The 27,466-nt window shown below is 41.2% G+C and overlaps 1 protein-coding gene across 1 annotated transcript in view; it reads right to left on the reverse strand.

Moving 5' to 3' along the window:
* Window positions 1–24,425, reverse strand: part of lrrc7 (leucine rich repeat containing 7) — a 34,506-nt gene extending 10,081 nt beyond the window's left edge. Inside the window, exons 1-25 of the mRNA XM_034530374.1 lie at window positions 24,228–24,425; window positions 21,035–21,152; window positions 20,607–20,685; window positions 19,024–19,113; window positions 18,207–18,263; window positions 17,294–17,357; window positions 16,589–16,663; window positions 16,314–16,458; window positions 15,377–15,449; window positions 15,097–15,114; window positions 12,381–12,510; window positions 11,955–12,070; window positions 11,647–11,716; window positions 10,750–10,849; window positions 10,354–10,478; window positions 9,651–9,923; window positions 9,401–9,523; window positions 8,551–8,662; window positions 6,943–7,099; window positions 6,790–6,846; window positions 4,161–4,658; window positions 3,096–3,320; window positions 2,763–2,997; window positions 1,995–2,345; window positions 1,514–1,759 (exon numbers count right to left, since the gene is read on the reverse strand). Coding sequence (XP_034386265.1) covers window positions 1,514–1,759; window positions 1,995–2,345; window positions 2,763–2,997; window positions 3,096–3,320; window positions 4,161–4,658; window positions 6,790–6,846; window positions 6,943–7,099; window positions 8,551–8,662; window positions 9,401–9,523; window positions 9,651–9,923; window positions 10,354–10,478; window positions 10,750–10,849; window positions 11,647–11,716; window positions 11,955–12,070; window positions 12,381–12,510; window positions 15,097–15,114; window positions 15,377–15,449; window positions 16,314–16,458; window positions 16,589–16,663; window positions 17,294–17,357; window positions 18,207–18,263; window positions 19,024–19,113; window positions 20,607–20,685; window positions 21,035–21,152; window positions 24,228–24,416 — 3,726 coding nt within the window. The 5' untranslated portion in view covers window positions 24,417–24,425. The remainder of the gene's footprint in view (window positions 1–1,513; window positions 1,760–1,994; window positions 2,346–2,762; window positions 2,998–3,095; window positions 3,321–4,160; window positions 4,659–6,789; window positions 6,847–6,942; window positions 7,100–8,550; window positions 8,663–9,400; window positions 9,524–9,650; window positions 9,924–10,353; window positions 10,479–10,749; window positions 10,850–11,646; window positions 11,717–11,954; window positions 12,071–12,380; window positions 12,511–15,096; window positions 15,115–15,376; window positions 15,450–16,313; window positions 16,459–16,588; window positions 16,664–17,293; window positions 17,358–18,206; window positions 18,264–19,023; window positions 19,114–20,606; window positions 20,686–21,034; window positions 21,153–24,227) is intronic.
* Window positions 24,426–27,466: the final 3,041 nt, after the last annotated feature.

Raw genomic sequence — 27,466 nt, forward strand, 5'->3', positions numbered from 1 at the left:
TGGCAGGGATCGCTCAGAGGGATCAGAGGGACCACTGAGACCCTTCGACTCTATGGAGTGTTTAATCTTTCAGCTGATTTCTTTGGTTTTAGTGTACGCAACTCTAATGTTTTGAGTCAACGGCGTCTGTACAACATATGGCAGTACATGTGAGAGTTATTCAGATAATTCGGTGTGGACCAACGCCGTGGGCCAACCGATGGACCGAGTGTTCCCGTCAATAACGTCAAGCTGCTAGCGCGGCTAATAGCAAGCGAAGTTACGCCCAGTTGAGTGACACAGTAGCTTTTAATATTGCGTGGTTGTCGGGAGGGTTAAATTGAACGTGAGAATACCAGGCAGATGAAAGGAAGAAAGAAAGTTACGCAAGCACTGTTTACATAACAGTGCTTGCGTATAAGCCACGAATAAGACTGCAGTCATAAGCGTTCGATATGAGTTCCCTAGTTTTCCTCCTGCGCCCTGTTCTTTTTATGCTGAAAGGTGCTTTGCCCATCTGATCAACATTCTGCTGGACACCTCTCTGTGACTATTTTTGGAAAGTCTGACTTGGGGCAAACCCAGAACATGCTGAGAGGAGTATTTATGAGTTAGGGGAATGCCGTGGGATCTAGAGGATATGGCTGAGGCAAAGGACACCTGCGCTTTACTCTGCTAATTGGTGGAAATTGGATAGATAAACAAGTTTCCACTAAGGAATATACATATACTGCAATGCCATGTCCTCATACCTCTATGACAAAGACTTTTTGGAAGACTATGCTGATTGTCAGTACCTTACGAGTACAAGTAGTTTTGGTAATTATATTAATTTCTAGACAACTAATCTACAAGGGAAAGGTGAGGGAAGGACAGTGGTCCTGGTTAAAAGAAATCAAAGTTCACTGTTGTCCGGAGGATGAAAGCCCTCTGTCTCTAGTGTCAAATGTGTTTTACCTCAATCCTTTGATCCAGGAATACAATATGGCTTTTTTCGCCTTTGTTAGTGTCTCGTTGACTTTTGCTACAGTATTACTGTACTCATATACACATTTACTAATGAGCCGATCAATCAATACCAAAAAATATTATTATTTGCAGCCAGGCCTGGATTTCAACCATTTCAAGAGCAAGGTCACTTGGATTTCGGTGTGGACCTTTTTTTGATGTTTTTGAAATAAAGCTGTTTATTTCACAAAATAATTATTTTGTGAAATAACTATTTTTAAGTTGTTTATTGTCCTTATTTTCTACTTTGTTTATCTGTCGCCTACAGACGAATCCATTTATGAGCGATAGCCTGGTTTTCCAGAGGTTCATACCAGGCTCAAACTTGAACCCACCACTGGTTATCACTGGTTTTCCCTTGATGTTTCCCAGTAACAATTCAAAATCTCAACAAAAGACACTGGCGTCTAAACATCGCATCAACAGGAGAGAGGCAGATGAGAGAACAGCTAAATCAGCTGGGGTAGTGTGGGCGGGGCAACAAGGCAACAAGGCCACAGTGGCCAGACAGTGTCAGACGGTCTACCTGAGATGCTCCATATGTCTCAGTACTGTAGCTTCTGGCAGACAGGGGGCGACGCTGAGTCAGGCTCTTGGTCGGATAACCAATCATTGGCTTCTTCTGTTCCTGGTAGTTGGGATAGTCATCGTCGTAGCGACCGTTTCTCTTGTTGTGCATCATCTGGCTCTGACTGTCGGCCATGTTGGTGAGAGCAGAGTGCTCCATGGGGGTGGAGTAGGCCAGAGCCCGACCATAATGAGGGGGGTCCGCCTAAAGAGAGGAGAGTTTATTAGAGACCTCTACATTAAACCAAAAAGATATTTTAGAGACGATGTGGTGGATAGATATTTATCATACAGCTTTATTAATGAATGTTTGCATGCTATTATTCATTTGATTTCCTTTTTTACAAAATGTTGAGACACACACAAACACACACACATACACACACACACGCACACACACACACAAAGAAGCATTTTATTTCAAAAAACAGATGTCTTACCTGCTGTCTGTACTGAGCTTCCTGCAGCGCCTCCTGCTGGGCTTCATGGACTCTGCGGAACAAAGCGAGCTCTGTAGAGCTCACCAACGAATCGGCTCTCCTCAAAAACCCTGGCCTTGAGCGCTGTGCAGGGATTGGCTGCTGATGCTGGCTGGGCGGGCCATCCTGGTTGATTGGTGATTGGGGGAAAGAAAACATCTCCAGCGGTGGATATGCACGATACCGAGGGCTCACCAGCTCCTTGGGTAAGGTCTTCCCTGGTTGATTGATGTACTCCAAGGCTTTCGATGAGTGGTTGACATAATCTGGTGTGTTGGGGAAGGGGGGAGGCACCCGACGGTCCATGGTCACCTGATTGGTTAGAATGGTTACCAGTAAGTCCATGAAAGGTTTTTGCTGATTTGAAGTGTATTTCTCTGAAAGTTAGTTATCTAAAACATAATCTACAGAGTGATTTAACACCACCGGAAATACATGAAAGCTATTCAAAAAAACTAAATTTAAAATAATGAGCACCAAAACAGCAGACAGACACCATTAGTGGAAAATGTAGTGCCTAAAGAGATGGATAGTTTCCTCGCTGGTGGAGACCAAAACCATATTGAACTTACATTTACCTGGTTCCCATAACCGCTAGATGTGTAATAAGTAAATGTTCACTCACAAGCTCACCATATTACCTACGGTAACTACTTTTTTCCACAGCCCTCAAGTGGAAATACGTTGTAAAAAGTAATTGCAGGCTTGATAAAGAGACAAGATAGTGACCTGGGGGTTGTAGTTGTGGTCAAAGTGGTAGGCCTTATGCGGGATGGCAGGTTTTTGGTTCTGTCCCGACTGGTTCTGGTTGCTCGCTCCGTGTCCTGGGAAGATCAGCTCATCGTCTAACATGGGGGCAGACTGTGACCGTGACATGTTGGTCTGCTCCATGGAGCAGGGAAGGTCTTGACGGTCCAAACTAGTCTGTTGCTCAATGGATGTACTGTAGCTGTCCACGGGTATACTGTTGATAGAACAAGACAAGACTTTGCAGTCATTTGACCCACTGACACGATGACATGTTGATACTTTTATTGTTAAGAAGGATAGCAACAAACCTACCTGTAGACCTTGTAGGAGCCAATGTCAATCTCATCGATGCTCTGTGACTTCTTAAACTTGGATCTTGTCTCCCTCATCATGGGGGACAGGCGGTCCGAGCTTTTACTCATCACCACGGTTACCTTGTTGCCCCCGCTGACACTCAGTTGATCCTTCCTGTTCTGCTCCCCCTGATTCTCGTGGTACGTCCAGCTGCCGGGCAAAGGCCCTGTGCCTTGTTCCAGCCTTGGAGCAAAAGACAGTGTATGTTATACTTATGTGAGCCAGAAAAAATGACTTGGACAAGGGCAGAGTTACAGCAGTAGAAAAGAAAAGATGAAGACAAGTGAAACTGTGTCAATATGTTTGGAACAAGGTTAGAGTTAATATTAATGAGATCAGAAATGAAGAGGGGGTCCAGCAGCTTTATAACAACAGTGAATTCTGCGCAAATAATATGCTTTACATCAGTTGGTTTATAATACAGCAGTCACTCCCTCACTCCCCTCACAGTGTGACATTTGTCAGAAGGGTTGCAGCGTTATCATCTCAACCATAAAACCACAAGTATATAGAAGTATATACAACTAATGTAATCAGAACATTTAAAAATGTTGTGCTGTCTTCCGTTACCAGAAAAGCGGAGAAAAACAAAGTTGTTGCTAAAACAGCTGCAAGAACGGCTGCTAACAGACCTGCGCACCTTACATGTTCTAGATGTGCACCAATGTGCCAATGTTTGGCATGTCTGCTTGACAACAAGGATAAGTGTTTGATATATTATCTGTTGATCAACTTTTCCATTAATTAAGTGATTTTTTTGTCAAACCTGGGAAAAGTTTTAACTCACAGAAATGCAGTACAGAGTGTTGAATCTACTTATGTTATCTACTATATAAATAAATGTAGAGTATGAGGTATAGGCACATCAAAATACTGCACCTTCCACCAGAGAAAAGGGTACAAATGCTGTAACGATTGGCTGAAACAAAAAAACTCCAAACACTGGGGATCACAAAGCCTTTCATATGAACACATATACATTTGAGGGCTAACTGTGGGTCTGTTGGAGCTCCTTTTAGTTACCTTGGGTCCTTGCGGTCAGGGTTGGGGCTAGAGGTGGGCGTCAGGTCCAGTTTGGAGGGAAAAGCGGTTCGGTCCTCCAGCGGGCTGGGGGTTCTGGTCCAGTTCTGCCAGGGATTCTGGGAAGGATGTCCGGATTGTGGGTCAATGTCTGGAGTGGAGCGTTGGTTGCCGTGGAAGGGGAGCGTCTGAGTGTCGAGCTCCAGAGGTACTCCTACAATTCGCTCCTGCCTGATGAGGGGGCGGCGCCCATGTGTTGACTGGCTGCGGGGTTTGGAGCCCAGCGGCGGGTTTCCCTGACTCCCAGTCGAGGTCGGAGGATCCAGAGGAGACTCCTCAGGATCAAAACCTGTGTTGTCATAGTGAGGAGCCTCAGACCAATCAAAAGGCTCGCTCAGTGGGCGTCGATCCCCGCGCTGCTGCAGGGTTCCTGATGGAGGGGTTTCTCTCTGAGACAGCAGGGGCTTGGAGTCAATGGGTTTGGGGAAAGACTGAGCCAGTCTGCAAAGATACAAAATATTAAACACTAATTATGGTGTGGAAAATTATAAAATGAACGGAATTATACTAATCGAAGTGCCACGATTATGTGCTGTATATTTAATCAGAGCCAATGGGCATACAACATAACTTTATCTCGCTCTCTCTGGAAGATCAATTTGGCCAACAACCATGTTTGTGGTAATTAATGTTTCAGAGGGCAGCCTTGAACAGAAAACATGAATGCCTTCAACCTCCCTCACTCCCACTCGCAGTTACACATTTCACAAGTACCTAGACAAAGAAACAAGAATACAGATTGTGATCTCTACATCACCCCAGGGCGTGTAAAATGACAACTTAAATGTCAAAAAATACCAAAGCGAGCTTTCGCCCTTTGGCGTCGTTAGAACGTGGAGAGGCATGGGAAGAGTGAGGAGAAGGAAATGATTGTTCACATTATTATATACATACTATTCGAGTAGAAAAGGTTACTGTTACTGTTTGAAGTTATAGCCCAGAAGGTAAATTAAGAAAAAGTGTCTGGAAACAGATTGTTGTTCCAAAACCTGGCCATTACTTTTAAACCTTATCGATTTTGAGTTAAAGGTTCTCCGCAAAATATCCTGCAGTTTTTTTCACGACCCATAAATGTAAAGAATTTTGAATAGAAAAAAAGTAGATCTTATGTTGCTAATTTTGCTTTTAACTTTATATTCAGCTTATCAACACAAAACATAATCTAAACTGGCATTCATGAATGTACCTAAACATCAAAGACAAGTATTGGTGCATGAGGATCCTGAAGTGTGAATTTAAACCATGACATTGGGCAAATTATTAAAAAATATGCTTTAACTTTACATTACATTACATTACATGCTTTAACTTTAAACTTCCCATGGTAAATTTAACAAAACACTGATGTATAATGCATAAACATTTCAGTAGCCACCGAGTAATCAGGGGAAGAAGAAAAATAAGCACACTCTGGCCCAAGGTGGCTAAAATAAATCAAAATGCTACCCCACGCCCCTTCCTTTTGAATTATGCCAAACATGGACAATTCATCAATAGATGCATTAAAGCTCAAAATCAGCCCAACGTGCAATTATATGTTGATGTTACAGTGTGTATTATCCTTCATTACAATGTAGCTAGTTTGAGTTTTATATATATTAATATGCTGAGTTTTAATATATTATTTCTAAAAGGAATACATTCAGAACAGCATTATAATCAATTTACAATTTAAATATAACCAAACAGTAATGCTTACAATAGCAAAGTCACTATATAAACTTAATATCTCACTGGAAACATCTAAAATATACATAAAAAATGCTAAAATGATTCTAAACTGGTTTTGATAGTTTTCAGTGCGATATATTACATTACATGTCATTTAGCTGACGCTTTCATCCAAAGCGACTTACAATAAGTGCATTAAACCATGAGTCCACAACAAGAATCAAGCAAGTACAATTTCTTCAATAAAGTTAAACTACAAAGTGGTATCGGTAAGAGCCATTTAAGTGCTACCAAAGTGCTACTACGGCTCTACCTTCCCTATTCAAGGTATAGTCGAAAAAGATGTGTTTTTAGTTTGCGACAGAAGATGTAGAGACTTTCTGCTGTCCTGATGTCAATGGGGAGCTCGTTCCACCAATGAGGAGCCAGCACAGCAAACAGTCGTGACTTTGTTGAGTGTTTAACTCGTAGTGAAGGAGCTACAAGCCGATTGGCATATATAATTGTAAATCTGTCAAATGTCGTCATGAGTGCATTGCAATCAGGTAACAACCTCAGTAAAAAAAAGATAAAGCCTCTTTTATTATTTTTATGTGTCGGTGTAAAGAAATTCTCGAGATAGCACTGAAGCCTGAACTGGGCAGCTCTGAAGCAGGCGAGAAGATATCTGAGAGAGTCCTGATCAGAAGTCTACAGCATCCTTAAGAGTCTCTCCGACCTTGACTGAGCGAGCAGAGAGATGAGAAAGACGGAGGAAGACGGAGGAAGGAGAGGGTGGATGGAGCAATTGGACAGATGGATGATAGATGAAGGAGATTGGAGGGGGAGTGTGGAATGGAAAGAGGAGAAGATATGATGGATGGTCGGAGGGATGTGATGAAATTGAAGATGAGGCAGTTACCTGTTGGTCCAGTGTGTTTGAGGGGCCTGGTCCTTGTTTGGGGCCGGAAGGGCGGGAACATGTGGGTGTGGGTGTGGGTGTGGGTGTGCGTGTGGGTGTGCGTGTGGGTGTGGGTGTGCGTGTGGGTGTGGGTGTGGGTGTGCGTGTGCGTGAGAGTGTGTGTGTGTGTGTGGGTGTGGGTGTGGGTGTGCGTTGCCGGGCGGGTTGGAGGAGCCAGAGGAGCCCTGTGAGGGAGAGTAGTCGGAGTAAGTGGCTGAGGAGCCGCTGTGGTTCAGACAGTGGAGCTTATCCACCTCTTCATCTGTAGACTCTGGACAGAGACAGAGAGAGACACACAGCTCTGTTCAGTGGAAATGTCACATCCTCTTCTTCTGCTAAAGTGCCTTTGTGTCATAATGTCTGGAAAAAACCTGTCTGTATCTTATCCCCCCTGATTTGGATATTCATCAAGTGATATTGTTTTCATTGATAGGATCTAAATGGTGACTTGGACCACACTATTTTGGCCATATTTAAACAGTAATTTATGTGACCAGCTGATTGATTTCTCTACATAAAAAGTGGACATCTCATGAGAATGAACAGACATGGCTCATCAAAGATAAATTATTCATTAAAACAATCCTTAGTTGCGGCTCCAGATGTATTTTGTGTTTGCGTCTAATGTGCAGGTTGAAGGTTGAGGTTGAAGAAAAAGGCCGTGAGTGAAGCTATATGGCAGAGCTAAGAAATTATCCTCACATGAAAACCAACAGATTTCACAAATGTAATCTTATGTTAAAGATATAGAGCCTTATTAGGACTAAGTAATCCTCCCAAATCCCAGCTCACCGTTTGGATATTGAAACTAAACTGTGAACTATGTTGCCAAAGCTTTAAAAAGTTACCGAGAGCTACTACAACATCAGAAAAGGTTTCCAGAATGACGTTTAAGCTGAATTGCATTGCAGCCTGTATACTGCATCATACCGTATACGATGAGGGGTAGAACAATCACATTCCTTTCATAATATTTTCATCTCTCTTCTTCCCAGATTTCTGTAGTTCTCTCAGTACGTTTGGACAATATTGAGTCCACTGCACTGATGCCTGTTTTTTTCAAAAGACCTTTAATTAACCACACAAATCCCATTTAAATCAAAAAAGCTCTTTTAAATGGGAGACCTGGAAAGAAAGCATCATCAAAACCAGCACAAAGTTGTCGAAAGACGTAAAAAAGGGACCAGTGGGCTCATGAGTCAAGCCTATTAAGATCTTGACAAAACCAACCGAAGAAAGCTTCTTAATAACTTCTCCACGAGATCCTTCATTAAGAATTCACACTCACCAGGACCGACAGGCCGTTTGAGTTTTAATCATTTCACGGCAAGGTCCCTGACAAAGGAGTAGATTTCATGACGCTCTGAGCTCTGAATTAGACCGAGCTTCAGTTCGTCATAGAGATAATAAACTATTTTGTTCAGTAGACGGAATTAAGGCAGTAAATTATTTAGACAGAAAGAAAAAGATTTTTGATAGGGCAGTGAAATTAGCGTTGGGCTCCTCTGTAAAACTTTGGTATACCGCAGAGTAAACTGAGCCCTTCGAGGCAACATATATAAAAAGGGCTGAACACTTAAGACTGGAATCCGCTTACCACCATGACTAATTAGTGGACAATATTACAACGTGACCCACAGCGCTTTACAATAGACCACATTCAATTACTGCATCTAGATGTATGTCTTTGAGCCTCTCTGTGTCGCTGCACACATGGAGTACCTTTCTTGTCCTTCCCCAGCAGAACCACCTTTGGTTTGTACATCGGCGGCTCCACCAGGGTGGGCCTCATGTCGGAGATACGGATGTCGTTGGGAGAGCCGCCCATGGAGTCCTGTGGGGAGACAGACCCGAGTTCACATCAGGTAGCTACAGTGCAGTAACACCGCCTTGCTAGCAGCTAATGGGCTAATGGCCACCAAGTTTTGGATACTGAGCAGCAGCTGGAATCATTCACTCAAACATTTAAGCTCATACATTTTTTAACCTTATAAATATAATATCTCTGAAGCAGGAGGCTGCTGATCCTTTCGGTCTGTGAAACTAATGTCAGTTAAAGCTGTTGTAATGGGAAGCTCTAAACCAAAGAGGTTATACGATATGCTTCAAAATTGTAATGTCTCGTCAACTAAAGACATAACTAAGTAAAATAGATACATAATTAACATTTTACTATGTATTTAAGAGTTGCTGTTATATTTAAAGGGACCATGTTGAGTATTTCATCTCAAGTAGCACTATGAAAAAAAAGAAATACATGCATGCATGCATCTTTTTTATTGTTGTCCAACTAATAGACACTCTAGCATAACATTGCATATTTAGTTTAGGTATACATTTTATTGACATTGTCCTTAATTATTACCCTGATGACTGTACAAATAACAAGAAAAGAGACATGGTGACATAAAAAACATATGAATATGGCTGTCCAAGGTTATTGAATTGGGTAACTGCATAACAACAAGCTAACAACACCAAATGGGGCATGGAGCCACAAATTCAGTTTGAATGTACTTTGTGTGTGTGTGTGTGTGTGTGTGTGTGTGTGTGTGTGTGTGTGTGAAAAAACCTCGGAGCTCTCCGTCAGGTCCTCTTTGTCTTTCCTTTTGGGAATGTCAATGCCAGAGTTATGCATTGATCCCTGATCCATTAGCTGAGACTGAGAGAAGTCCTGCATCTCTCTGTCTGTCACCTGGAAAACACACACACACAGATCAGTTGTGATGCGTGTCTCATGCACACTGATACACCGATATGCACTGTGTAGTGATATTTAAGACATATATGTGTGAGCGTGTGCATCTGTGTGTGTTTCCTACCTCTTTGGGGGGCAGGGGCCACGGTGGTTCGTACTGGTCTTTGCTGAGGTGTGTGTGTTCCATGTTGGTCCCTGCCGAGGTGGCAGTGCCTGTGCTCAGCTGGTGCTGGTGCTGATGCTGATGCTGGTGCTGGTGCTGGTGCTGGTGCTGGTGTTGGTGCTGGTGCCCATGTCCGGTGTGCACGCTTTTACCCACAAGGCTTTGCACTGACTTGACCATGTTCTTAAGGTCCTCGGGGTAGGGTGTTGGGTAGCGCTTTAGGTTTATCTCCACCTATACACAATGGGTTGAGTGTATAATAAAGTGCAAATAAAGAATACACACTGAGCAAGCATTTGTTAGAAATTAAATGAAGATGTGTGTTCGCATAAGTGAAACTTTAAAACATCTCAAACGAGAATGAATTCTGTAAAAAGATTTATTTCATTCATTTCTTTCTTTCTTTTGTTATTTGATGTCACAAATCTGAAGAGAACATAATGGCCGTATGAACAGAACTGCAGGTTTCAAACTCTACATTTATTTTTTTGTATTTACTTTAAAATATAACCTTCAGGTTAGTCAACACAAAATTACGATCATTGGCCAATTTTAGTTTTAAGTTTTTCTTTGTCACATAGTCAACACATCTCTAGTTTGTGCAGGAAAAGGCTTTGTCCCCCCCCTCCAATACTGTGTTTGACATTATGCGTATCAAGCTGACCTTGACCTTCCCAGAGTTGTCTTCCTCTTCTTTCTTGTCATCAAAGTCAAAGGCCACAGTCATCCTCTGCTGTCTCTGCTCTTCCCATAGAATAGGATTAAAGCTGTCACTGTCCGACTGGTAATCTGTACACACACACATAAACACACATCCAGGACAAGCTGCTCTTACACAATAGGTCTAAATGTTAGACACACTGGTATTCATATACACACTTCACTTAATTCAATTCACAAACACACAAATAACACATGCACATGTTCATGTTACACATAACTTCAGAGCACACAACATCATAATGTAACAAATGCTATAGTTGTAATATTGTGTCATAAAAAAATACTTTTTCCCATGTCCATACACACACAAGCACGCACCCACACACACAGTTTGTACCCTCATCATGTCGCGGTTGCTGAGGAAACATGTAGTTGGTCAAAACCTTCTGTTTGGTTTCAGGGTGGGCTTCTGTCTGCAGTGGGATCAGAGCCTTGGACTGCAAACACAGACATACATACACACACACACACACACACACACACACGCACAAACACACACAATAACATTAGTATTCTTGAGGGTACGTTCACTGACCACATGTATTCCCTAATTCCTAATCTAAACCAAATCATAATTTTGAAAAACAAAAAGATTGTTATTAGAATATCTGATTGATTGACTATTCTGTTTATTCAGAGCTTGACAGGCAACACAACGTGCCTGACTGACAGGTGGGAAAAAGAATAAAAACATTCATTTGAATATCAAGGTAACATTGACGCACACAGAAAGTTAAACAGCACTGTTGCTATGATTTGTTTTTGGCATTCAACATTTTTGGTCACCACGGATTTGTTTAATGTTGAAATCTTTGCATCCAGTCTGAGCAAGTGACAATGAGTGGCGTAGTGACATAAAAGAACAACTGTTATTGAAAGTTTGGTGGTACAATATTGAGTATAACAAGTGGGAGAGTCCACTAAGGGCAGGTGGGTGAGGGGTGGTGGAGAACTCTTACAGAGGAAATCACTGTTTAGTTCACGCATATTACGTAACGTTATGTAAGAATGTTTCACTAGAAAAGTCTAATACCACTTGCTCAGCTGAAAGGGTTTTTAATATATATATATATATATCATGACTATTCATGATTAATATATATATTTTTTAATACACTGATAAAAGTGGATTACTTTGAGATGAAACCCTTTTATTTATGAGAAGCCTGTCTCAAGTAAAAGCCTGGTTATCTGATTTAAGCTGTGATTGATCTCTGGGTGTGGGAGGAGTTACCTGATTGTCAGAAAGCCAGAGAGCTGCCAGGTCCTTCAGCTTAGTAAAGGTAAACGGTAGATTCTTCAACCTGAGAAAGAGAGAGAGGCAGATGGCGGGAGGGGCGAGAAAGAAAAGAGAGATGTTTCTTATGCCCACGCACTGTACAGCCTGCAGATCACGTAACCATGGCAACACACTCACCCATTCCCATGGCAACTGCAGGTCGTGAGAGCAGCTACAGAACCAAAACGGCCATTGAGAAAGTGTTGCTTGTGTGTGTGTGTGTGTGTGTGTGTGAGTGTGCGTGTGTGTGTGCGTGTGTGTACCTGTTGTCACTGAGGTTAAGAACTCGTAGTTTGGTCATGTGTCCGATCTCATCAGGAAGAAACTCCAATTTGTTTGACCGCATTGACATTACCGTCACATTCTTACAGTTACCGATCTGAAACACACACAAGGGACGCCTTAAAATAAGCTACATTACAGGACTATGCATGAAGAATTTTAGGGCTACAATTACAAACTCCCTCTGTAAATGGCTTATTTGTCTGGCCAACAGTAGAAACCCCAAATAAAATGTATTTACTGTTATAGAAAGCAAAGAAAACCATCAATGTTTCACAACTGAGAAGCTGGAAGAAACACATTTGTGGCATCTGCTGTTAAATTTTATGATCAAAATCAACTTATTGTTTTGGGTCTAAATAAAATGAGGATGTACGTGTGTGCTCCTCAAGTGTTGGTCTTCCTACCTCCCGCGGCAGCTCTGAGAGAAAGTTCTCGTCAGCAGCAAAGGTCCTTAGGTTGTGCAGGTAGCCGATAGTGGGAGGCAATGACTCCAACTCATTACAACTACAGTCCAACTCCTCCAATAGAGACAGACTGGGCGAACAGAGGAGATACAAAGAACATGACAGAGAAAAAAAGTACATTATTCTACAGGCTGCAAAATCTCTGCTGGAACCTTATATTACTTAGACGACTTTGGTTTTATAGGATAAGGGTGGCGCTGCTTATTATTTTTTCCTATTGCCAACAAATCCTGTGAAAAGACTGAACTGAGAATGGATTCATCTCACTATTTAAGTATTGTGTGTGTCGCCAAAGCCTCATACAACTGATTCCTCTCCATAGTTGTCCAAAATGTATTAAAAACACATAATTGAGCCACACATTGCACTGGGTGACGTGTTCCTTCATTACCACACACACAGACACACACACTGTAGTTTATTTTGAGTCATTCCCATAAACACCGGCCTTTGGTGTGAAATACTGGAGATGAAAAAAGTCCCAAACTAATGCATTATTTCCTCTGGTTCCAATCATTTTTCAGCTGTTTGAGAAATGAACGGACTGTTATTATTTTGAGTCTTCAGGAACTGAAAAGACAGGCTACTGAGAGATGGACTAACACACTATTGCTTTTGGTCCTTTTGTGGGTTTTGTTGACAATAAGAAACATTCAGAAAGGCACCAGCCTTATCCTGTAACCTGTAATCACGAAAAGGTAAATGTGTCTTTACAGCAACAACTTAAAGGGAGAAAGTGTTGAGAGAAGGAAAAGATCATCACATTGAAGAATCCGTCAATAGATTAAGACTTAACCAAATCTGGTGTTACCTACATTAACTTGGTCTCATTTGCTGACCACGCATTTTCTCTTTCCCACGTTATCCCCGTTGATGTCTGAAATTCTTCAACCTGGATCTCAACTTCCTCCCTCAACCAAGATTCACAGTAACATCCACGGTAGGCCCTCTAGGACACCCTGACCGCCCCCCTTGACTGGCATCCTTGGCCTGGCAGCACGCTAACAGCAGGCTAATGCTAATGAGACAACACTTTTACATTAATGTACTGTCACTGTTAACATTGCATTAGTCTGCTACTATTATTCCCATTAGACCGGACCATCTGGGCCACCATACGTTTGGAAAGGAGAGAGGGGAGGAGAGCTTTCTATCCTACAAGCAGATTTAAGGTTACCGAATGTATTATTTTCTTCTCATCATTCTTTTCATTCCTACTTAAAAGAATGAAAACGTCTCCCACTTCTCCCATAAATAGATGCTGGTTTGAATGTGTCAAATGTGACTTTTTCACAGCACTTCTAAGAGTGTTTTATCTGCCGCTATCCAACCAACTCCATAGTTTATACACCGTGCCACTTTAAGACACACGTTTCTACATCTCCATCCATGCTTTAGAGGGGGCTTTCATCGGGTGCTAGGGAAACTTAAACCTTGCTTCAGCTAAATGTTTTACATCAGAGTAAACTCAGAAACAGCAGTCTATATAGCTACCTGCTGTATATACTTATACATGTATATTGTGGCCTAGTTTTATAGATGCAATATACAGTAGTTATGGCCTTAAAACGATTACTGGACTGAAAGTCAAACGAGAATTAACTTGCTCTTCCCACGGAAGTTACTGCATTACCTTTTGTTTCTATTTAAACCACTGTAGGCTGTCAAAAGTACAGAAACATAGCTGCTGATTCAGCTCTGTGTACATACAGTTTACAGAATATATCAGATTGCACTGATGCAGCTAGATGGAAATACAATTTAGTTTTGGTTTGAGGTAGAGGCATAAATTCTGCAGAAACATAAATTGTTCTTATTTAGCAATGTAGAGTTGCTCAGATGTAGAACCAAAGGAATACGATCACATTTAAAATGAGTAAGTAACACTTAAAAACTTGAGGGGTAAGAAAATAATAATTTCAGGTGTTTGTTTTAATCAGCGGGGAAGCAATGTATCTACAGTGCTACTTACTGAGGCTAAAACCTGGGATTTGTTCAGGAAGACAAAAGGTTTTCAGAGCGTTCTGATACAAATGTGTTGCAAAGAGTAACATTTAAGTCTTTTAAATGTCACTGAATGTTAAATAGTCTTCATTAAAATGTAATCCATCACAGATTAACTGATTCACACAATAATTAGCAACATTATCCAAGTCACTACCCAACTGTTTTAAACTGGGAAAAAAAGAGTCAATTTAGTAATATATTTTATCACAGTAGGCCTTGCTTGATTTGAAATTCTTCCAAAGTCTATTCATCAAAAATATACAGAAAATGAAAAAGAAAACTCATTGATAAAACTCCTGAATAAAAACAAATGTTCTGCTCAATTCAAAACAACAATTATTTGATTGAATCTGGACTGTGATGGATTATAAACGTATTTTAATCAAATAATTTTACATGCAATCATTTGCATCTCAACCCTGCAGATTTGAGCAAAGTGGATATTGAACATTTTCAATTAAGAATGTATATTTTATTTCAAATATTAATCCCAAATATTGAACATTATTTTAAATTTATGTTTGCATGTAATTTGCATGACGTTTCAAGCCCATGTAGTTATGAGCTTGTGCGCTCGTATCTGTAACGCAGTTGAACATCGATCTGTCTCTGAACGCACCCCTGGATCCAGTAGGCTAATTTTACTCACCCTTGCTTGGGCTTCGCACTAATGCCACGGCAACGCAGCAAACACAACACACAGAACCCCCCCCCCAATCATGAGCCAGCAGAACAACACAGCAACTGACAGCAATAAACAAGGAAAACAACAACCCACCAAAGATAAACCTGCTGGGAAAATCTGACAAAAATATTGTTGAAGGTGTTTTCAAAATAAAGCAAAAGTGTACATGGCTTTATTATTCGTTTTTCTTTTTGTGCATGATTATGTGTGTGTGTGTGTGTGTGTGTGTGTGTGTGTTTCTTACCTCCCAATAGTGTTAGGCAGTGAGGTCAGCTGGTTGTCATCTACCTTCAATGTTGTCAGCTTCTTTAACATTCCTGCACAATATGTATACACACAGACATATTCACATTGACAAACAAACACAAATGTGCTCTTCAAAAGAATATACACTGAGCTCTGAAATGCTCCTTTAGAAAAACAATTATCTCACAAAAGTAGAATTATAGTATAGAGTTGGCAATATTCACATATATTCTTATTGTGACCCCATTAAAAGACTAAAACAAACAATAATTGGATCATACTAATGGTTATTATCAGCGTTGCCAACGCGTAATGTAGCTTATTCTTCTTCATAATAAAGCTCCACTGTTGTCCAAAATCTATTAAAGACCCACTAATGAGCCACACGGTTGCACTGGGTGCCATGCTTTTTCATTACCATGAAGTTTATTTTGAGTCAGTCACACATACACCAACCTGCTGCACATAAATATTCCCCTGCGCAACAAAATGCATATTAACCAGTCTAAAGATAGGCCAAAACAATTGCAAAATGTCGTCCTTTTTGAGTATCATTTCATAAAACTACCGTGTCCAGCTGCTGTAGTAAATTCCTGAACGTGTCTATTTATATGTGACCTGGTTTTAGATTTAAACCTTCTCAATTAGGTATTTTCATGGGATTTGTTTCCAACAAGAAAACAAAAGAATAACACCAGCCTTGTCCTTGTTCAGTTATCTGTGCTCCATCACTCCCGCTCAGCTAGAACTGCTCTCACCTGTGATATTTCCAGTACAACCACAGTCCTCTGCTGCAGTCTACTGCACTGCCCAATCAGGAACTAAATAGGTGGGAATTGAAATGCTTTGCTACAGCTTCATCAACTTGAGTCTGTGTGTGTGTGTGTGTGTGTGTGTGTGTGTGTGTGCATGCATGTCTGTGTTTGTGTGTGTACCTATAGAGTCAGGGAGGTGCTGCAGCATGTTGGAGGACAGCAGCAGGTCTTCTAAGGCCTCGCAGCCGGAGATTTCCGTGTCCAACGTCTCGATGCGGTTCTTAGCTAAGTCAAAGTACCGCAACTGACGAAGTTTTCCTATCGCCTGCAGCCGGGACGGCGAGTAGAGAAAAGAAAAATGTATCCCACAATAAAAGACGATAAAGTGTCATTTAAATATCTCCAGGGCTGCTTTTTGTTGTCCCTGTTAGAGCTGAAAGTGTCTGTGTTCTTACCCCGGGTATACACTGGAGAGAGTTGTTATCCAGCCACAGCTCTCTTAGGTTGTGGATCTGTTCCAACACCTCCGGCTATGACATGCAAACAGAAGAATCAGGATCAGCATACCACATGGGCATCCATATGCAGTTATGCAGCTACTTGTATGAAAACAACTGAATTATTCATTCACTTCAAAGGACACCGTGTCAGCACTAATGTTGTGAACATGTAAAAAGCTTTGGAATACTTTTTTATAAAATGTGAGACTGGCAATCTCTCCCATATTGGTTTGTCTCTCTTGCCAGGAACCAGACCATGGAGCCAACCTAGTCCTGTCAAAGCCAACTTCCTGTCTGACCCTGTCTGACCCCTGGATGTCATATCCTGCTCACCTCCATCCAGCCCTCGTGTCGCTGTGCCTCACTTCAGGGTCCGACTGAAGGACAGTAGGCCAAACGTGCTCCTGCCTCAGTGAGACAGCCCCCAGAGGATGGACCATATGTGGCATTGGCTCTTGATATGTAAACTTTCAAGGCCCCCAAAATAGGACACAGCATCTGTGTTTCTGTTTTAAGTCCTCCTTCGCTTTACTAATACATATCTGGTAAATGACGATTAAGACATTCACATTTGAGCTTTCTGCGATCTCAAAGGAAAATCACCATGTGAAAAGTATATATTTAAATACTTAATGTATGCTTTATTAAAATCAGTCTCACCATTTCAGAGAATTCATTGCTACCCAGATCCAACCTCTCCAACTGTGTCAGTCTGTGGATGGACCTGAGAGGAGAGAATACACTGATTACTACTACATTGTGATGTATGTACATTAAAGCATATATGTTTATTAACTGAAAAAACACCAGGCAAATGTGCAGTTTGGCATTGTATTACTTACATAACATGTATCCTGTATGTATTCTTTTAACTTTGAATGTCTTGCCTTTTTTCTAATATGTCTAATATGTTACTTTCATTTGGATTATTTCCTGGGGAGTAATGTCTACTAAAGCTACATCCTTCCTTTCTCAGCTGTTCTGTCATGTCATTTATATTTCCAACACATTGCAGTCCTTTTTTACTCAGGTTAGCTTTGGAAAATCAATCATGATCAAAATCTTCGGTAGTGGTGGCTGCAGCTCTACCCCGGGTTTGAGTCATAATGCATCTTACATGTTGAATAGGAAGTGCCTTAACAATCAGCACTGAGCCATATTGCAATGGACATTGTGCACTGGTAGTTATACGTGTAGGGTAGTTACTCTACAACGTTGAAAGTTATCTCTCTTCGTTGTTAAGTTAAACAGAAGACATTAAACCTGATAGAACCAACGCATTACTGCTATAACAGGCTCAATCAGTATTCAACACCACCTGTCACGGATAAATATAGTTTTAATCTGGACAGCTGGGAAAGCAAGCATACACTCGGTAACATCATGAAACATCTGTGTGTGTGTGTGTGTGTGTGTGTGTGTTTGTGTGTGTGTGTGTGTGTGTGTGTGTACGGTCACACTCAGTGCTGCATAGAGATTATCATTCAAACAATGTGTCTTAACTTTAGCTTTCTTTCTTTCTTTCTCTCTCTCTTTTTCTTTTGTGTTTCTCATACACACACATGGTTCTTACTTTGGCATGGTTTTCAGGTGGTTCTCTCTGAGCTCCAGGATCCGTAGTTTGGAGAGTCTGAAAAACCGAACACACATAAACACAAATTTACTTTATAAATGATCTCTCTAACAACAGTTGTTATAACATATTTATTTGTATTTCAACATCAGAATCGGTGTTATTTCCCAATCAGTGATAATAACGATCGATCGGTAATGTGTGATTACCAAAGATCCCTCAACATTATTACAGATGAGCGTCACCATGAAAGTGTTTCAGTTTAGAGGGTTTCTTTCACGTATGAGCTTCCATATATTTCACAGGATTTCATTTGAAATTTCTTTAATCACAAACTAACCGGTACCAGCAGAGTAACTTGTTGGAAATTGATTATTAATACAGCAATGAACCAAAAACACAGTGACCCTAACAAACATGCTAAATATATATTAATAGGATAATGAGATGAGGAAAGAATGATGTAATGGATAGAGGAATAGACTAATATTTTTTGTGAAATTAAAACATGGCCCTAATATAAAAAAATGCCCCAAAGATACATTTTCATCTAATAACTCAGCCTCAGCCCAGTCGGGCATGCTCAGCATCTTAAAAAAATTACAGATCCTTTAACCATGTGCAGTACAGTACAGTTTAAAGCCTGATAAACCTGGACTACCAATTATTTGCAAAAAGACTCTTTATAATTGATACTAGCGCCACTGACTGAATTAGAGTCTGTGGTGCCTGAAATATGTTAAACACCTCATCCAACACAGTCGCACACAAATGCTCAGGACCAAGCGCACACTAACAATTCCATGCATCACTTTACCTGCCAAAGTTAGCCGGCAGATACTCCAAGAAGGCATCGTTTAAGAAGAGCTGGGTCAGATTCAGGAGCTGCGTAAAACCATCTGGGAGTCTGGAAGAGAGAGAGAGAGAAAGATAAAGAGAGAGAGAAAGAGAGAGAGAAATGGCAGAAAGAAACAAAGAAAGTATGAACATATGCAAAAGAAGAATAAGACAGAAGAAGAAAATGTGTGTTCTTGAAGGGCCACAATGGATTAAAACATGTTCCCATAACAACCTTGTAGAAACAGTTAGCTGCTGTCAGCCTGCAGATGACTCATATCTCTCTGTCTCTCTCTCTCTCTCACACACACACACACACACACACACACACACACACACACACACACACACACAGAGTAAAATAAGCATTTATGTCTGCAGTTTACTGTGTGGTTGAGTCCAGTTGTGCTTCATGGATATTACACCATCGAAAGCAAAACAGCAATTACTATCATTATATCTATCCTTATGCTCCAAAAGTAAACAACATCAGCACTTTATTGTAGCAATTATATCTTCTATTGCCTAGTCATAGCTGAGCCGATAGGATATATATGGTTGGATGGTAGTTAAGGGTCTGTGGATGCAACCAACTACTGTAAAGTATGAAGTGCCTGTGTGGTGCTTTAAATGCATAGATTGGAATATGTAAAAGCAGAAAAGAAACAAGGCTAGTGTCGGTCTCTTGACAGGGAAAACTCTGCTCAAACAGCGAAATACGTGATGCATCAAACAATCTATTACATCTTGAACTGGGTCCAGGGCCCGATTCCCCGTATGTGGTTCAACTAAGTCGATCACAGAAACATGATTTTCTAACAGCACGATGGCAAATAAACTCAAAGGAAGAGACTCTTTTTTCTCTGCTGACGAGCAGGAGATGATCATGAACGAGGAATTCCAGACCACAAAATCTAACACCGCCACCTTTAAATGCGGAATGCTGCGTTCACACCAATATTTGAAAAGCTTTACTCGCCCGACTATTTGTGGTTTATTCATTCCCTTCAGCTCGAGAAGGTCTTTAATAAATTATTCCTTGAGGGCAGAATGGATAGCGCTCGTATAGGAAGTCATCATCACGTGATAACGGATCTTGGCGATCTCGAAGAACTCTCTCCCTATAAAACACTAATCTAATGTCGCTCCTTCATCAATGGGATCTCTGAGGAAGGGAGCTGCAAGCTTATCCAGCTAATTTAAGTTAACCTGCGCTGGAGCAGGTTCAACTTTTTTGATGTGTTGCTATGGTGATTTTCCCAAACTTGCTTCGTGGAACCAAAAAGCCTGACTTAATCTTAACTTAAAAATTATCCAGCTAACTACGTTAGCCAGGTACGAGGAAACCCTGGAGCACAGTGTTTCCCCCTCGATACAAACTGGTCCTCCAAGAAAAAGAGACTATACATGAGCTAATTGTTTGTAAGATGTTGGTTCTTAGGGTCATAGAGTCCGTGCTGTAGATAAACATTAAAATGTGGTGCCATCCACCTCGAGGCGTGAATATTCAGCGGTCATGATAAGAGTAAGAAGTTCTACTCCACGTGGGCGCTTGTGTCTTACTTGGTGATGGGGTTGACACTGGCCTCCACCACAGACAGGCCTTTACAGCATTTGATATTGTCGGGAAACTCCTGGATACCTGGAAGAGAGACACACAGAGATGTGTTTGTTACTTCTTTGGACATTTTGTTGAGTGAATTTCTGTAAAGACCGGGAATTATTTTTGCAAGTATTCCGACAGCATCACATTCTGTCATATTTTGGTTAAATACTTTTTGATGTGAGATTATTATTTTCTTGGGCTGCCTCAGCTATTTGAGATCTGTTCTGCCCTCGTTTGTTTCCTTACCCGCTCAACTCCATATACTGTACCGTATCCGGCCGTGGTTGTAATTGTCTTAGCAGTTGAGAAGGCCAGTGAGTTTTCAATAGAGTTTTGCTTTGTTCAGGATGAATCAGTCATCTTTTCATCACGAGAGGATCGTTACCGTTTTTACTGATGTCTAGCTCTTTGAGGTTGACCAAGCTGGCGATGGTGGTGGGCAGGTTGGACAAGTCGTTATCGGGCATGCTCAGCTTCTTCAAGGCCTGGCAGTTGAATAGTTGCTATGGAAACACAGAGGGGAAACAATGGAATATGATAGTCTGTTGGCAGAATCACACAGACCTTTAATAATAAGGTACAGAAGTACATAAAGCGAGGAAGTCAGCTGGAGTCATGCACCACGTAATGTTGTGGAAAAGCAGTTTTTTTTAATCTGCTTTTCTATGAATAATGCAGATATAATCTTTAATATATAGTAGCCCCTCGGGACAAAACCTAAACTACAGTGAAAGCAAGAGAAAAAAATAAAAAATAGAAAAATACTGCATGAAGTGCTTTGAGTACAGACCGGCTAAAAAATACTCACACAAAACACAAACAACAAACTAAACCACTGACATAAACGGGAATGCTGTCTAAATCTGGAAATGCTACAAATACAAAAACAAACATAAGGTAAAAACGTGTAAACCATGTAAACCATGCTTGTACTAATGTATAAAGTCTCAATTGTTGTGCAGCCCATTGTCCCACTTATCTCCACATATAGTTCAGCAATATCAAAATTAAAAAATAGTAATTTGATTACTATTTGTGGTCATCGCCAACCACATGTAGGCTAAACACATTTCCACGTGTCCTCGCCTAAGCCGATACGAAAGTTTTAGCTTTAGTTGTTTTCTTTAGTGAGTAAACTGATTCTGAAGACTCCTCAATATATTACCACACTCTTATGAGCACAGGTGAGGACAACAGTTCGGGAAAGAACATCATTTAGCTTTTCTGAACAATTCATTTAGCATCCCCAAAGGATAAAAGCTGAGGAACTCCCTACCAGGAGAACTGAATCCATTTGGATGAACGGCAAAACACTAACAACTTTAAAAGTCTTTAAATGTATTATTCAGTGTTCAACTGTTTTTCTTTTTCCATGTTTCCTGAGCTAATAATTAAAATATACGCAATATACACAAAGTGTGATTTAATGTGAACCATACTTCACACGAAGCATCAACTATGTAATCTAAATATGTGCAATTCATAACGTGTTACTTTCTCATAATTCAAAACAACATAAGGCTCGCTCACATTTATTCCTACACTGTTCCCCACTGTTCCAAGCCGCCTAACTTGCACAAGGAGATGAAAACCTATGCAGACGCTTGAAAAATGTAACTTAATCATAACCCCACAAAATAACCCCCACTGTTCTATGGACAAAATCTGTATGACTCTTCTGTACATCTTGTTGACGTGTTGAGCTGTCGGCCACATTGACTCTGTCCATAACTGTCACTATTGTCAAGAGCAAAATCAAAAGGAACACCAGCGCCAAAGAGCTATAAAGAGCTAAACATGGTAAGGGGCGTGATTCAGGTGATTCAGGTGATTCAGGCCACACCTCTACACTTAAAGGCACAAGCACTTACTCACACACACTTCAGGAGCTTTCCAACTCACTTACATAAAGGCCAATCAATCTGGCAGCCTCGGTAGCCTTTACACAAGCTTGGCACACACAAACATACACACTGTTTTCTGTCCAATGTAAGTTGGGCTCCCCACTTACTCAGCCCTGCATTTGTTTGTGGATTGCTTCACATGTGTGTGTGGATTTATGAGACTCCCCTGCCGTGGCTAGATTCGCAAATGCAATTTTTTAAAACAGACCTATCTGTAGCCAATCAGATGTCGCCCTCATTTTCAACCAATCACATGAGCGTCATTCGCTTTATTTGCGCCTTAGAGGGGCGTGGCTTATTTCCGTGGCTTTACTCCGTGGAAACAGTTATAACTTCCGTCATCCACTATTTCTGCTTTCTACTTATTGTGGACATCCCATAAACGTCGGAAAATCTAACGCCCTCGTGTTTGGGTTCATAACATTAATATCATATATATATATATTTATACATAACATCACCCGTGGGCTCACACAGCTCGGTGACTTTCACCGACGACGTCTGAATGACTGCGGGCGAACTTTTCGCTTTTCGCTTCGATCTATTCGCGTCATTCGTGCCGCGCTAAGATTTTCTACAAGATTTACAAGATTATACTGAACTTTCAATGACTTACAACAATGGGGGGGGGGGTGTACATTAATTGTGTATCCCTCTGCAAATTGCGCAACTGTAACGCTGGCAGCCCCGTGGGGAGGGGGGGGGAGATGCGCTCATGTGATTGGCTGAAAATGAGGGCGACATCTGATTGGCTACAGCTAAGTATATGTTGAAAAAACGCATTTGCGGATCTAGCCACGGCAGGGGAGTCTCATAAATCCACACACACATGTGAAGAATCCACAAACAAATGCGATTGACAAATAAATAAACACAGACACGTCGTTCTGTGTGTATTTGTGAGTCTAATTTATTTGTAAATCCTTCTGTGTGCATTTGTAAATCGAACATATTTGTAAATTGTTCTGTGCGCATTTCTAAATCGTTGTGTTTGCATTTGTAAGTCTCGCATTTGCAATTATTGAGACTGATCTGACCCCATATCAGAGGAGTTGAACAAGAATAAAGTTGTGTCACTTTTGTCCAATGTCACAAAGCAATACTATGGGTCACATATACAGTAACTTGATGTAACCGTTTAAATGCAAACATGCATATTTGTTGTGCTGTCAACCATTAGGTCAATAAGTAAAGCAGCTCTTTGTTACATAAAACGTATGCCACGTCTCCCTAGAACAAGGCGTGGAGCAAACAGCAGCTTTTTTATCAAAGTGAACAAGGTCATAACGAGGTCCAAACATACAGAGTGCTGCAGCAATGAGTCTTACAATCTGGAAATGTGTCAAAACTGGTGTCCTTGTGTGGAGAGTATCATTCTGTACAAAACGTGTATCTTAAACTTGTTTTCTGCAATAATCCAATGGAAAGATCCCGTTGGCCTGTTGACGGGGAAACCAGTGCAGCGCTAACTTCCAGGTTGGCCGACAACAATAGGTCATCCCTGCACTCTATTAGTGCATTCATTTTCACGTTGGTTTTGCAAGGATCATATTCGGGTTGACTGACTGGCCTTGGTCCAGGTTCAGGTAGTGTGTAGCAATTTGGGCTTTGAGGTTTGAGGTTAGAGACAAGATACAGCAGTGAGGGGGTTGACCTATGGTTCAGAGGTGTTACCTTGGGTAGCTCCTCAATCTGGTTGGCGTCAAGGTAGAGCTCCTCTAGAGTCCTCTCAAAGCTGAAGATTTCCTTTGGAACCTGCTGCAGGCTGCAGTGGGAGTAGTCCAACACCGAGATCACTTCCTCTTCACCACGGAAACAACGGCACGGCACCAGCCGGCCAATCAGCTTCCGCTTAGTGGTCATTTCCAGACACTGCACTATAGAGGCAAGAAGAGGAGAAGAGAGGGGTGATGTTAGTTTGATTTCAGAGGGTCTGATGCAACTCATACACATCAACAGGCACATTGTAACAGTCTTTATTCATTTCATTCAATGCCTGTGGAGACTATTGTTGGTGTGGCTCCATCCTTAAAAGTCTGAAAGATCAAACTAGTATCAAATTTTTTTTTAGAGATTAATTCTGGAGCTTAAAATTCATGTGTGGGATTTTCTTTGAAATTATCCCAAACATTTTTTTTTAATGACAACCATGTGAGCTGCATTCTTTAAAGGTGACACATTTCCCTGCTTTTGATGAGTAATGCAATAAATAAATAAATAAATAAAGTGTTAATTTCAGTCTGAGGGTGTAGAAATGACAGCGGTAACATGACATCAGTGTTAAATTGAAACTCAGATCTGTTCATCAGAAGAAGCTCATCATCTCCCGCCGTGTGACACGCTGGTGACCTGTCCAAGGTGTAATAAAGATTATGAGCATGCAACTCTTTAATCAACAACTTTCAGCTTCAAATAGGCAACAAAGTATTGTTTTAATAAAGGTTGGAAATTAATATTGAGCAATTGTGTTGGATTTTGCCTAAGCGAGCAAATAAAAGTTACAAAAGTGAACGCACTTCATCACATTGGCAAAAATCCCCCCAAAAAAGATTTAAAGTTGTCTTTCTTGTTGAAATGTTGAAGCATCCAAAATGGCAACACTGTATATTCTCATGGTGTATATTGTCCACACGTGTTTTAATTAATGGCTACGGATCGATGGCTACTGCATGATCAGGAATATGGAAAGGTCTGTCTTCATACAAGCAGCATAACGGTTTTTGGTTGCTGTAATTGTTTTCACTGGTCGTACAAAGTTTCCTTTTGACTGTGTTTTGAATGGAAGAGATGGCGGACAACAGACACACAGAGTGATTCTCTTCAAACAACAAGCCAGATTCTTATAATTAGACCGAATCCTTTGTAATTCTGCGACAACATCACTTCGTCACTCCATTACACGACTCCATTTAAAAAGCCAGCAGCTGAATGTTATGAGTAGGCTAACTGTGGGTATTAGGGTATTAACATCCCTGAGTGAGGCTGTATCATTCGGCTTTATCATTTCCAACTGATACGCTTACTACACTCACTCTACTGACAAATAAAGACGTTTTAATGCCAGCCCTTTCAAACAGAACAAAGAGCAAATTTCCAGTTATCTTGACTGCCTCCTCAATTTCCTGTTTGATCTGGATGAGCGGAAAACCAGCTGTGATGAGGAGGAATGGAGGAAGAGAGGACGACAGGAGGTGATGAGGAGTGAAGCTGAGGAGACAGAGGGGAATCGAAAGGGGGGGACAAGGAGACAAGGAGGGAGAGAACATGAAGATGAGGAGGTGTAGAGAGAGAGACCAGGAGGCTCAGAGATAAGACCTGCAGCTTTATCTGTCTATGAACACACACACATGTCCAGCACAGTGTGGCCAGATGAATTCAGAAGATAGACAGAGTGGTCCCCGAGCACTGGGAGGACCCTACGTTATCTGCTCTAGTAAGGCCAGTGAAATCTGATTTAAAAAAAAGAAGACCGCAGATCCTCCAGCCTGTTTATCTAAAAAGGGTTGGACCATTCGAATCAATACTCCCTTATCCACAGTCATGCTCAGAGCGGGCGTAATGAGGCGAGCTGGGATTTACTGTTTGTCTATAGCATGCGTAAACGAAGCAGTCAGCACTTTTGGCGGAGCTGACACCTTGAACCACTGCTGCTGGTCTGGCCCCTCATGTTTGGAGCTAAAAGGTAAGCAAGGGTGGGGAAGAGTAGTGTGAAAAGCATGTCCTGTGTTTTACTTTTCCCTTGTGGTCTCTATGCCAGTACGATGTCAATGTGGCACACTGCCAAGCAGATGCTGCAAGAGGGCTAAACCCAGAGAAACAGAATGAGAGTACAATGGTCATTATGTCGCTCAGAGAGAAATGTTTAAGGGGGGTACGGCAACATTATATATTATTTCTCCCGTGTGCTCACATGAATAACTCTTGGATTATGACAGTATAAAGAAACAGGATGCAACCTCTGTTTTCAAGGTAAGAGAGACGAAGACTCTCTAATAGTGGGGCAGATTTATGCAACTCGTTTAAATTTGATGGACTTCTGTTCAGAGACTATTTTATTACTTGCAATAAGTTTCATCACTTGCAATAAGTTATTAGAGAATCATCTATTCTATATCAATGGTATAGTGAAGTGTTGAAGTATTGTGGAATGTATTTTATGATTTCCCTGTTCCTGTTACCTCTCTTCCTACCTGTTGATTTCCTGTATATTGATACATTTAACACACATTCATCCCTACCTAAAAACAATTGAATATGCAATACAGTATATAACTGAATATCTTTATATAACTTGGACAACCAGCGGCAACCGACTCACCGTCAACTGGCCCGGAGCAGAATACAGGCCGACACATCCTGCAGAGATTCTCCGCACCAAAGATAGTTGAACAAAGCAACGGAAACTATGCAACCCAAGACATTCATTTATACAAACAGGCCCAGACTTCTGGTAGATGTCACACTCTGAGGGGCTCAGTCATCTATGTCTCCTCTCAAATGTGCGGTTGCAGTGCGGCTGTCCAATCACGCTCCGTCATAGTTACACATCAGAGGTATAGCATTCAGTGGCTGAGTAAGCAGGCAGTCTGAGTGCTAACTTGGCTGAAAGCTACATGACTCCCAACGATGTGAAAGCGGTTTAATGCCTGCTGCAACCTCTAATCAAGCGCTTGACATCCCAGCCAAGAGCCAGATGGACCAGTATCATGCTCCAAAACCAGCAACACTGACCAGAGCTGATACAGCCTTAATGTAGAGCTCAGATTAAAGGGGATTAAGTGTGTTATTTAAGTGTATTCATTTGATTTATTTGAGCAATTGTAATTGTGCGGCTTTGCTTGATTTTTCCTTGAGCATATACAGTCATAAAGTCTATTTATTTCTAGTAAAACACAAAGTACAACGTGTGTGTT

The sequence above is a fragment of the Cyclopterus lumpus genome, chromosome 4 (assembly GCF_009769545.1).
Source record: "Cyclopterus lumpus isolate fCycLum1 chromosome 4, fCycLum1.pri, whole genome shotgun sequence".
NCBI classification, from domain to species: Eukaryota; Metazoa; Chordata; class Actinopteri; order Perciformes; family Cyclopteridae; genus Cyclopterus; species Cyclopterus lumpus.